This window comes from Pan paniscus, chromosome 17, assembly GCF_029289425.2.
Source record: "Pan paniscus chromosome 17, NHGRI_mPanPan1-v2.0_pri, whole genome shotgun sequence".
In the NCBI taxonomy this organism is placed as follows: Eukaryota; Metazoa; Chordata; class Mammalia; order Primates; family Hominidae; genus Pan; species Pan paniscus.
Genome location: NC_073266.2, coordinates 54,096,718 through 54,109,884, shown reverse-complemented (window position 1 = coordinate 54,109,884; position 13,167 = coordinate 54,096,718). Strand labels below are relative to the sequence as shown.

Here is a 13,167-nt window from a genome sequence, read left to right as displayed (position 1 = left end):
ATCCCCTTTGATTATTTTTCAGAATTTCATTTTGATTTATTTATAGTGTTCCAAGTACATTGTTTCTTCTGGTTTTTGTAGTGGTTGCTCTAGGCATTACAATATATACACTAACCACAGTAAACTAGTATTGCTGTTTAACCACTTTGAAGTGTGGAAAACTTACTTCCATTTTGATACCGTTAGCTTCCCTACTCTGAAAGTATAGTTGTCCTAAGTATTCCTCTGCATACACAGAGCACTACATCACATGATGTTATAATTTTTGCTTCAACCATCAAGTACGATTTAGTAACTCATAAGCAGAAAGTCTATTTACCCCTGCTTTCACCCATTCTGTTGTCCTTTCCTTCCTGAAGTTCCAAACCTTCTGTCATTATTTTATTTCTGTTTGGAGAACCTCCGGTAGTAATTCTTTGAGGGTAGGTCTGTTAGGGACCCACTCTTTTAGTTTTTCTTTATCTGAGAATGTCTTATTTTCCCTTCATTCTTAAAGGATACATATGAGGGATATAGAATTTATAGTTGACGGTTCTTTTAGCACTTGCAAAATGTTGTGCCCCTTCCTGCTAGCCTCCATGGTTTCAGATGAGCAATGTGCTGTCATTTGGACTGGTGTTCCCCTATAGGTAATATGTTTCTTTCTAGCCTCTTACAAAAATTTTTTTTTTTTTGGTCTTTAGTTTTCATAAGTTTGATTATCATGTCTTGGTGTGAATGTCTTTAAATATGTCTTGTTTGGGGTTTGCTCAGCTTCCTAAATTTATGAGTTTATACCTTTTGACAAATTTGAGAAGTTTTGGTCCATTATTTCTTCAAAGCATTTTTCAGCATTACACTGTCTCTCCTCCCCAGATTCTGATGAATTGGTGTTAGATTGAGTCTTATTGTCTCACAGGTCCCTGAGGCTCTGTTCATGTTTTTCAGTCTCTTTTTTTCTGTCATTCAGAGTTCGTAATTTCCACTGATTTGTTTTTGAGTTGGCTAATCATTTCTTTTGTTGTCTCCAATCTACTATTAAGCCCATCCAGTAAGTATTTTTTGTTGTTGTTACTGTGTTTTTCAGTTCTACAATTTCCCTTTGGTTCTTTTTAATATCTTTTATTTCTTTGCTGAGATATTTTACTTTTTACGTATTCCCTAAGTGTTTGTAACTGCTCACTGAAGCAATATCATTATGGCTGCTTCCAAATCCCCGTCACATAATTCCAATGTCTGGCTCATCTCAGTGTTGGCATCTGTTTATTGCATTTTCCCATTCAAGATGTGATTGCCTTAGCTCTTGAAATGATGAGTGATATTTCCATTATGTCTTGGACATTTTATGCTTTATTAGACTTTGGCTCCTATCTAATCTATTAGCTGGTAGTCACCCTTTTTAGGTATAGCATACAGGTGCTGGTGGAGGGAGATGTTCAGCTCCTTGCTGGATCTTTCTGTCACCACCCCAGCAAGAGCGCTGACTCACACTGGCTCATTGCAGATGAGGAGGGTAGAACGTCAGTGCCCCCTCCCTTGGCCTCACTGGCATCTTCCCAGGGAAATTAAATCACTGACTCACATTGCCTTATTACCTCCAAGGGACGCCAGAGGTTCAGCTCCTTATCAGTCTCCATTGACTCTGGGTCAGGTTTTTCATTAGTGCCTGTCTAGGGTACAAGTATTAATAAGTAAAAATCCTGTGTTCTATTCTGTTAGGCAATCCTTTTCCCAGTCCTTTGGCTAGGGGAATAAGTTTTACTTGGAGCTTCACTGTCATATAATTTAAGTCCAGAGGTTCCTAGGCAGTCTGCATTCTTCTTTCCACTTTTCACAGTCCTCCTCTGATTATTCTGGTATTCTCAGGGTGCTGCTATGTTGGTTGTAAGAGGGAGGACCCAGGAGCAATGAAGCTTCCCCATCTTAGCCAGACGCCTCTTCATTTATTCATCGATTGTTTTGTGAGACCCTGCTAGGAAGTGAGGACTCACGATGTATAGACAGACATCCCCATCCTCACAAAGCTGACATTCAAGTGGAGACAAAGGACAATTATACAAGTAACTACAAAAAAGTAAAATGTATGTTATGATAAAGCTTCTCACATGCATGCCCTAAAGTAGAACACATTAAACAAAGAAAAATTAAACCACATAACTGGAATGAGACTTTTTCAAGTCCTACAAATTCATTTTTGACATAATCATTAGAAATATGTTTGAGAATAATTTTTTATCTCTAAGGTTGCTCTGTGATTTGACAGCACTCTGAAAAGCAAGGGCTATAATGACATAGCTGCCCTGACTCCACAGTGGCTGATGATGCCTGTGAGCAGTGAGATTTTTTAGGAACCAATAAGCTACAGTAAATAAACATGACCAACTCTCATAACAGCACTGAAGCAAAGCAGAAAAATCATTGCAAAGCCCTAATTTCTGCTTCTAAATACTTGGACATTGCCCACTTTGGTAGAAAGTCAGTGGTTCTTCACTGGGAACGGTTTCCATTTTTGGAAAATTGTCCTTCTTTGGAAGAATATTGGACAATCTGATCCAAGAAAGCCCTGTCGCCTGGTATATTTTTACTAATCCAATTTCTTGATATGTTTTAGGCCTGCTAAACCCAGTTATGATTAATAATTCTTAAAGCTATTCCTAATAAATAAAACATGATTTAAGACCAATCTGATCAATAAGACTTACCCTACACCCAGTATTATGACAATAATTACATTAATATGAATGATAAGAAGAATTTGGGGGACTAACTGTAATCTGACTTTGAAAGAAATTAAGTAAATATCAGTATATATAATACCTCTTGGCACATACATATTCAACCAAATGAAGACACTGGATTTTCAATGCAATAATTCCTAAGATGTAAACTAATAAAGTCTTTTATCTTCTTTTTTTTTACTGCATCATAGTGACCAGCAATATAAAGCATAAAATCTAGTAGTATATTCTAACTGGGAAAAAATCCAAATAGTAACTATTTTAGACTACGCCATTGACTGACAGGTCTATTGGAAGACATTCTGGTTTCATTCATTCGTTCATCCATGCTTCTGAGACAATGTATTTTTAATCTAGGAATGAATAAGCCATTCATGGGTCATGGCACTGGTTGGCAGGCCTTTGTAGGGGTGTCATATTGCCCTTTGGGCCTAAGACATCGACTCGAGTGGGTGCCACTCATATGTAGCTTAACAAAGGCTGGCCCATAAGACATGACTCCACTGGTTAGGAGTGTTTGTTGAGGAAGGAGGCATTCTACCACCTTGATAGCACACAAGTCATGGGTAGGAAAAGTAACCCTGTGGTGTCACAGATCATATGAATTATTCACGATTCCTATAACCCTCTGTGGCACCCTTCTCAAGTCCTTGGTGAGGTTCTTTCAGGCTAAACCAAACCTATAATCTAACATTCCATTTGGTCCCTAATTCTAAAGTTACCATTCACAGGAGAACTGAATGAGTATTAAGTGTAACATCAAAAAGATATACTTCCATAAGGAAAAGCATATACTTTATACAAAGAAAAGAATAGTTATGAGTGTAATGTAGAAAACAAATTATCTATATTCCAGTACATCAAATTGACCTCAGTAAACTGTGTACAATTTTTTGGAAATACTCATTCAATCCATTTAAACAAATCTTTCCCAGTCTGAAATGTCCAGTCAAAATGATTAACACACTTCAGTAAACACATTTTTAAAGGAATAGATGACAATGTGACAGTTTCTAAACTTATATCAAAAACGGAAAAAGCCTTACTATTATCAACCTTACTATTATTCACAATGGAACAGTCAGGGGGAAGTGAGAGGTTTCTCTTCTGGGGCTTATTCCTCAGGAAAAGCCCTCCTTATCGGGGCCCTTTTCCCCAGGTGTGGAGGTGATGAATGTGATGGTGTGGCAGACAGTTTGGGGGCTGTCTTTCTACAGGGCAGAAGGCTGCTGGCTGGCTGCCAGCGTGGCCACACTCCTTGTCCCCAGACACTGGGTGACACAGCCACATGAGTGGGTTGACCCAGGTCACCTCAGAGGCCAGCCTGTGGACAAGCTCTTAGAGAACCAGCCCCTGCACCCCAGGCCTCCCTGGCACATGCCGACTGAAACAAGGGGCTTCATTTACCAGTTGTCCTGTCCCTGGAAAGCTTGTCCTCCTTCTCCTCCCTCTCCAACGTGCTGCTGGAGGACGAGACGCTGGAGGCGGAGCAGTTGTCCCTCTCGTTCACCCCCTCGTTCTGCCTCTCTTTTTCACTGAGGGAGGCTCTTTCTTCCGGCTCTTGCTCTAGTGCCCGCTCCACTTCAGTCTCTGCACCCTCGTGGGCAGAGGCTATGTCCTGGCCAGCTTCATCAGCAACCTGCCCCGCCCCTGCCTCTGCTTCCGGTTCTGCCTCTGATTCGGGTTCAGGATCCCCGGCACTTGCTGGTGGAGACAACAATGGAGATTATATTGACAACAGATTTCTTGGAAGGGTGAAGTGAGGTGAGAATGAATGTGAGGTTGATTTCTCTGTGGTGGACAGATGTCCAAAGATGGCCCCCAAGAGACCTATGCCCCGGTTATTCAAACACTCATCGAGGCAATGCTGTGAAGGGATTGTGCAGATGACAGGAAAGTCCCTAGTCAGTGACCTTACAATATGGAGGTTTACTAGATGAGTTGGATCCAATCAGGAAAGGCTTTTAAAGGCAGAGAGTTTTCCAATTGGCAGCAGAAAAGGAAGTCAGAGATTCGAAGCAGGAGAAGGATCTGCCACATCACTGCTGCTTGACAGGGAATGCAGGTGGCCTCTAGAAGCTGAGAACCACCACTGGTCAACAGCCTACCAGGAACAGGGACTTCAGTTCTGTGGGCACAAGGAACTGGATGTTGCTATCACCCTCAATGAGGCTGGAAGTGGACTCTTCCCAGAGTCTCCCAATAAGAGCCCAGCCAGCCGCAGCCTTAATTCCAGCCTTGTGGCAGTGGACAGGCAAGGTCAAGAGCTCAGCTGAGCTGTGCTAAACTTCTGACAGATGGAAACTGTGAGATAATAAACGAGTGTTGTTTCCAATCGCTATGTCTGTGGAAACTTGTTACACAGCAATACGAAACTAATATATAACCTTTTTGCCTGTTTAGGGAAAGAGAAACAAAATCCATGGTGGATCAAGCTGATGAAAAACAGCTAATGTGTCCTGAAATCAGTTGGCTGAACCAGTGAGGTTCATCACCCTTTTCTTGGGTTATATTTGCTCATAATGTGAAGTTAGTTTGAGATTTTGAAAGCAGTTTGGAAGAATCACTCATGGTCACAGTCTATTTGCAAACCTATCAACGCTGGAGATTTGATGCTGTCACTGAGGTAAGATGATCATGTTCTCACTCGTGTGACACTCTAGGGAAGAGGGAAATGGCACAATCTGGCTTATGCTTTTTTTAAATTTTTTTGTTTTTATTTATTTATTTTTTCTGAGCAAAACCCTCAGCTATGAGCTGTGGATGTGTAGCAAAATGATCGAGAATACACAAAATTCTGAGCCAACTGCCACACATGAAGGCTGGAGGAGGGTGGCTCACTCTTAAGGGAACTGCCCTCAGGCTGAGCAAAGCCCACTCTTCTGGAACCCTGGCAATGCACTCTAAGGGTGTGTGCTTGAACCCTAGGTACACACTGCTCAAAGCAACACAGAAATTCTGGCAGGGTCCACACATGGCAGGGGCTGGAAGGGACCTGCCCAGATTCCATGAGAACACGCAGATCAGGGCAGCTCTCTGTGGAGGCATCCTGCGGCACCAGGTAATGGGCACGGCTGGCCATGGGGTGCACAGGACCAGCCCCCCAGCAGGCTGGGCATGGGCATTACTAAGGGAAAGGGACATTCAGGCCTCACTAGGCAGGGGGCCCAGCTAACCCCAGCTTCCCAGCAACTCATTCTTCAGGACCCACAGGGCCATCACCCCCCAATCCTTCATCTGCTCTCAGGCTGCCATCCTCTGAGGATGAGTCAGGGAGTTAGCTGGGCAGGGAAGATGCAGTGGAGCAGATGAAATGTCACCTTTCCTGATGTTCCTGGGCAACTTCCAAATCCCACTCCTCCGTGGAAATGTCCCCAAGTGCCAGGTAGGAATTTGGGGGTGGAGGAGTACATTCCTCTCCTTTGATTACAGGTTGTGCATCTTCTACTGGGAACTCCAGCCTGGGGCAGGAACCTGCTTCCAGGGAAGGCTGGAGGACATGGGGAGGGGCAGCAAAGACCCCCCTGCAGCTGAGGGGCTGTCCCTCCTGGGCATCCCGAGAGGGGAAGGCTTTAGGAACTGGAGATCTGAGGGCACAGTTTCCAGACAGAGATTCATGGGTGGCAGTTACAGAAGGAAGCCAATGGGCACACAGCTGTGAGGCCACGTGTCTGAGAATGAGAGCATCATACACTCTTCCTTAAAAGTAAAAACTGTGCTGGGTCATGGGATGGAGTGAACAGGCCTTTTAGAAACATTCCCTTTGGTACTGAAGGAATTTTTATGGTAATTTCTTTTTCATCTGATAATAGAGTATTTAGGAGAGATACAAAACCCCATTAGTTTTACAAGCATGGCAAGAGCACAGCTGCAGCAGCGGCAGCGTCATCATTTGGTTGACAGAAAGCACATGTTTTTGCACACATGGACTTCAAAATAGCCACATCAAAACAAAAATGTGTTTCCAACAGCCCAGCATGTGGCATGGACTGAAGTTTTAATTGGTAAGCATATGGTGAAAACCAGCAAGGGCCCCTCCTGGCGGCTTCATTACAGACAGGGACATGGGGTCAGTTGGCTGCCATAAGCCTGTGTCTACTCACCACCCCAGGGATCTGGGCAAAGTAGGGAGGCTCTGTGATTGATGGCTATTTGACTTCAGCCTGTGGGTGTGCACTGCCATGTTCCATTCCACTGAACATGCAGGACTCTACCCAAGCAGCGGCTCTGGCCCTGATTAGGCTGCCTGGGCAGGTGTGCTAACAGACACGCAAGCTCTGGAAAAGCCACACTCTTGTGGGGGAGGAGTACAATTTCATCCCAATACACTAGGGCCTAACTTCTTGGAATCAGATATTTCAATTTGTGATTTCAACCACTGGGGTGGTATCTTTTTTTCGTGACTGCTGGGGAGGTAGTAATCGGCAAAGTCATCTCCTGCCCAGAATACATGACTCAGTGTCTACAAGGTCTGATTGCAAATCTGAGGCCATCCTAATGATGAACAAATTAAATCACTGTCACACACATTCAAGTCAAGCAAAACTGCCAGGGTCCACGGCAGAGCCCTTCTCTAGCTGTCTTAATCAAACACAGGAAAGTTGTCTGAGGGCCAAGACCTTGCCTTCCTCTCCTGCTGGAGGGCCCCAGCGTGGTCCTGGGGCCAGCGTCTGCTCACAGCATTCTCACTGATACTCAGGAAGCACCCAGGACAGCCCTGAGACTCCACACCGAACTCCAGAACATTTCTCCTCCCCTTTCCCATTATCTTTCAGCAGGATTTCCCTCACTCATACTTCTCTCTGCGCGCACGCACGCGCGCGCGCACACACACACACACACACACACACACACAGTTCCTTCTGAGTGTCTCTAAGCCAGGTCTGCTGCCCTCTGGGAAAATGCAGGAAAACGTCTCATTTATACCCACCAAGTCCCGAGGAAATGGGAGAAACCATATAATCCTGTAGGAAAAGTCCTAAAGGGAGCTATGACCTTTGGCAACAACTAGGGAGAAAAGGTGCTTGTTTCCCTCCTAGGAATGTTTACAACTTCTCACTGTTACCAGTCCCAGAATTTAATGAGCCTTTCTCTGGCCTGAAAATGTGGTGTTGGTGGTGAAAGACAGACACAGCGACCCATGAGACTGACCTAGCTCTGTCACAGAGGCTAGAGAGAAGCAGATTAGAGAGGATCCCGAACAACCTGCCGTGATATCCGTGTGGCAAAAGTGAGTGAGCTCTGCCACCAGTGGGCACAGGGAAACCCCCACCTCTCAAATGCCAGCAGACACAATAACGAAAATACTTTTGTAAGAGTGATGGATGTGTAAGATAAAATGCACGGTGCCCTGGGAAGGCATGGCAAGGGTCTTCGGCAAGGCCTGGAACGTAAGTCTCTGTGGCAAAATGATGTTTGAGTCTCAAGGGGTAAAAATGAGTTAAAAGGGGGGAAATGCTGAGAATGCCCTGGGCAGAGGGAAGTGCACATGCAGGCACCCAGAGCCCACTGCGTGCCGGAGGGAATGAAAGCTGCGTGGCCTGGCAGGAGGAGTGAGAGGAGGTTTGGGTGGTTGTCAGGGGCCAGGGCAACCAGCGCTGTGTGTTGATGGAGGGATCTGGGACTTTACTCTAAGGACAGTGATGTCTGCTCTGTGTTTCATTTTGTCTGAGGTGAGCCCTGTCTCCACCTGCATCACAGGCAAGGAAGGCTTTCTGCTGGGAACAGCTTGGGTGTGCCTGCGAGCTGTGGAGTGAGGCCCCTAGTCAGTGTGGAATCAAGAGTCCACGAAGCAAACCCTTAGAGAGAGAGACAGAGGAGGAAGAGGTGAACACCAATCAGTGGAGCTCAAGAGAAAAAGAAAATAAAAACACAGCACCACTGGAAGAACACATGGGTAAGGGATTGAGACTCTCAACAGCAGGAGGTTTTTCCATCCCAGACATCAGCTGGGGGAGGAACCGTGTTCACACCACAGCGGGGCAGGGAGTTCCGCAGGGCTGCTGGCTCCCTTTGAGGAATGGTTACTGAGCACTTCACAGGAACTGCCTTCCGAAGCCCTCACGATCTCTCTATGGGGAGGGCTCTGGTATTACCCTCAGAAAGCTGAGGCCAGGAGAGAACAGTGAAGGCCCGTGCCAGGGTGGCCAGGCAGGAAGGAGCAGAGTGTCCCTTTCCCAGCATGTGATGCCTCTAAGCATCTTCAAGGGAGGCTCAGGAGTGACTGTGATACCCCAAACCCAGCAGGTCAAGAGATGCCACGGCTCACCATGCTTGTCCATAACCACCTTGGATGGAGGAAGGACACAAAGATCTGATTGCATCTCCTGGGCTGTGCAAGGGAGGAGGGGAACTGCAGGAAGGACTTGGGCCAGGTGCCCAGGCAACCCTTCTCCTAGCAGTGGGCGTGCATTTGGAAATAAAAGGAAGACATGGCAAGGAATGCCTGGTAACATTACAGGCATCCAAAACCGGGATCTGTCTTCCTGGGTCACAGCCCAAGAGCGCAGATCAATGGGATCTCAGCATCGCTAGGATGCACTTAGCAAAGACCAGAAAAATGTGTTTGGCCAGAGCCTGCACTGACCTGGCTCCGAGGGCTTGCAGCTAGATTTGAAGGTTGGGGTAGGGGGAATACAAGGGCCAAAGAAGAAAATCAACACTAAACTGCATAAAAGGATGTGGTAATGGATACTTTTTGCAAGGTGGAAGAAGTAACAGAAAGGAAGGGGTCCAGGGTATCCTCAAAGAGACATAACAGGGTACTGGGCTGTCACCAACCACCCTGTGGGGAAGGACCCATAACCAGAACACAGCCACTAAAAGGAATTCTTCACCCCAAAGAAACAGACATTACTGGAGTGAGTGGGGTTTGGGAAACCAGGATGGGAACCCATCAACATGAGAACCCATGGAAGGGGGGAGAAACTAAGTGCTTTTCTTAGGTGTAAGAATATAAAGGCTGCCCCGTCAGATGGAGAATGTGACCATGCTTTCCTCATGCAGGTCGCAAAATGAGGAGAGAAATGAGGAACGAGCCGGCCTGAGGACTTCGGCCAGCTGGTCCCTGTATGAAGTCCGCCAGGGCAGACCATCACTCACACAATCTTGTTTTCTTTGTCCCTCCCAAATCCCAACACCAACTCCTCATCTGGTCCCCAAAACCTCACTGGACATCAGGTCCTGCTTGCCTAAGTGCAGTAAAAATCAAACTTACTACATATTGAGCACCTTCTACACCCAGATGCTGTACTAGGAATCATATTACATCATCCTCTTTGGTTCCCACACCTACAATATAAAGTGAAGATTGATGTCCCTATGTGAGAAATAAGGAAACATGTTCAGAGAGGTTAAGCAACTTGCCCAGAGCTACGCAGTAGGCTGGCTACTCTCTGACTGTTTGATCCATGCTCTGTTCTGCTCTGTGCCTGAGGATGCTGACCCCCGCACAGAACACCAGCTGTATTTGCTCTCCCTCTCCCTGGCTCAGCCCCTGGAAGTTCCAGCAAAGGTAGGAAGAAGGCAACTGGGATATTAACACCCCTGCTTCCTTCACGTAGGGCCTTAGTTTGGCAGAGGTTGTCAGGCCACTGTTTCTGTCCCTTGGTCTCTCTCCTCTGGCCACAGCTCTTACCAAGTCCTAGTCATTCACCAAGTTTCTTCAGGCCTGAAGGTGGGAACAGTGTCCCACGACCGCTAGTCTCTGGGTGAAGCATCACCACATTTTGATGGTCCCATGACCTCCCTATACCTCTGTAAACAGTCCCTTCACTGAATATCTTCAGCAACCCTCTGACCAACAGGACCTCACTGCTAAGCAGAGCTCATGCTAGCAGAGCTTGCATTTGAACCTGGATTGGCTGGACTGCAAAGCTCGGGCTGTTAATCACAGGGTTATACTGTGTGGTGGGTGACTTAAGCAATCAAGGAGAAGTACATAATCATTCCTGGAATTAAGCGTGTGCGCACACGTGCACGCACACACACACAGTGGGCAGGAATGTTTCAATGTTGCTTTCATCCATGTCCCTGACAGCCGAGTTCAGAGTGTCCAATTAGAATTTCTGGTTATGCAATTTTTCTTTGAAGAGATAAATTGGTGGTAGAAAGTTCTGAACTTGATACATCTCTGGGTGGCTTCAGTTGATTTCAATCTGTGGTAGTGTCTAGATGACTCTGCCAGGACTTGGCTTTCTGGCAGGTCTTATGAAACCAAGGGCTGGGCCAGCCAGTTCTATAATAGTTGCTCCAAACTGTGTAGATTCCAGGGACCTCCCCAGCTCAGAGCTAATAACTAACACGATTGACTACAGACGTGTGTTTTAATCACAGAAATCTGAAAAAGGTCCCAAGAGAAAAAAGCTTACAACTTTCAAAATCTTTTAGACTTTGCCTTTGGTGTTAGACCAGTTCTTGCTAGGTTGTTCACTTGGATTCACTCTAGAGCAAGGTTTCTCAGCCTGGGTACCTGGGTATTCTAGGTTGAATAATTCCTTCTCCTGGGAGACTGTCTCATGAGCTGTAGGATGTTTAGCAGAATCCCTGGTTTCTACTCACTAGAGGCTTCAGCACCAACCTTCCACTTCTCCTCTGCTATTGTGGCAACTGAAAATGTCTCCAGACACTGCCAAATGTCCCCCAGGAGAGCAAACTCACCCCTGGTTGAGAATCACTGCTCTACAGGAATAGTTGCATGAGGATGGGCACAAACTCAGCTTCACAAAAGAAATTCTACTCAAGCCTCACAAAAGAGACAGCTTATCACTTGCAAAATACTGATTCAATAGCCTAATTTTTATGCCTTAAAAGTTAAGCCATGCTTTGTCCTCAAGTTTCAGAGTTTGATTTTCCAGAGGTTCAGACCTAAGCCCCACTGAAGATGACTTCAGAGATGGCTTAGGCCTGAACCTGCTTGACCCGAACAATTTTGACCATTTATAGTCAAAATTACCTTCAAAAGTCCCTTTGGACAGTGTCACCTTATAGATCCCATAACTTCTCCATGGTTTTGACAATCATGATTTTAATTTAGCGTCACTGGAACTCCTTAAGTGCTGGGATTGCATTCATGGGCTGTATTACCCCCAAATACAAATCTGTAAACTCTAAACTCACATTTGAAGCAGCAAATTGTTCATACGACAAGGGGCACGTTGGAATCAGGAATGGTTCAAGGAAAAGAAGAAAAGATCTATGCTCCTTGTCGTCATGCTCCCTCAGGGACATGCACTTAATATGAATGTTAGACAGGATTAAAAGTGCTATTTAAATTAGAATTTCCACTTCCCACTCTTGCCCCTCAGATTACGCTTCTGATTGAGTTCACTTGCTTAAATATGTATATAATGCTACTGTAGTATCATACAGGATAAAAAAGAAGCAATTTCAGGTTCAATTATTCTCATATTGATAACATATAGGGTGACTATTCTATTAGAGTTAGATCCTCAGAAAGAAATGGCCCAGATATGTCAACTCTCTGTAAAAGTTTCCTCTCTATTAATTATACCAACATCATTTATTCAGTCCTTATGGAGTGGCCTGCATAGTCAAAGATGTGTCCTCCACCCATGGCTCATGTAATAAATTTCTTCCTGGGTAGAGAGGAAACAGCTGTCTCTGCAGATTCATGTGTCTGCTTTCTTTTGTCATGCTTGACCATTCGCCAACTCATAACCCATGTACTGAATGCTTGTTCTGCTCCAAGCACTGGGAATAACAAAGGTGGGCACAGGCACGTGCCCGGCCCGAGGCACACGCAGACGCTTGGGAGGAGCAACTTATCACATGGACAGTGAGGTAAGCCCTGCATCCCAACTGTGCACAAGATGCAAGGGAAACACAAGAGAGGGATCAAGGGCGGCTTTAGAGAAGAGAAGATGCCTCAGCTCGATGAAGAGTCCAGGGGGCACCCAATGGAAGAGTGCACTCCAAGCACAGAGCATGGCATTTTCAGGTACTGACTGTGGTTTGGTGTGGATGGAGCATAACATTTGTTGGGGGGTGGCTGTGGTGGTTGGTACTGGGTACAAAGGGTCTTGAATGCCACATAAGATCTGAATTTATGTGGTAGATAATGGAGAGCCACCCGATAATTTTAAGAAAAGGTACAGAGATCTTTTTTTTTAATTGGGTTGCTGAGAAGAGCCTGGAAGAAGTGAAACCTATCAGAAGTGATTGAAATGGCCCAGATCAGAGATGGTTGAGGCCAGGACTAAGGCAATGGCAATGAAGAGAAAAGAAAGAGGGCTGATTTGAGAGAAAACAACACAAAAGACACTTGGGGATTGATTGGATGTAAGGTAAGTGTTGAAGGAGGAATCAAAAATTATATGAATGTTCCAGCTTAAATGATTGGGCCACGAGAGATAGCCTTAACCAGGTGGGGACTAGAAAATATAAGCAGGTTTCAGGTGGGGGTTTCTGGCTGAGAGATAGACATCACCTT

The 13,167-nt window shown here is 45.5% G+C and overlaps 1 protein-coding gene across 15 annotated transcripts in view; it reads right to left on the bottom strand.

The window, feature by feature from the left end:
• Positions 1–13,167, bottom strand: part of FHOD3 (formin homology 2 domain containing 3) — a 482,704-nt gene that overhangs the window by 66,154 nt on the left and 403,383 nt on the right. For all 15 annotated transcript variants that reach the window (XM_063597250.1, XM_055102327.2, XM_063597253.1 and 12 more), the window contains one exon: positions 4,125–4,421. In XM_063597250.1, coding sequence (XP_063453320.1) covers positions 4,125–4,421 — 297 coding nt within the window. The remainder of the gene's footprint in view (positions 1–4,124; positions 4,422–13,167) is intronic.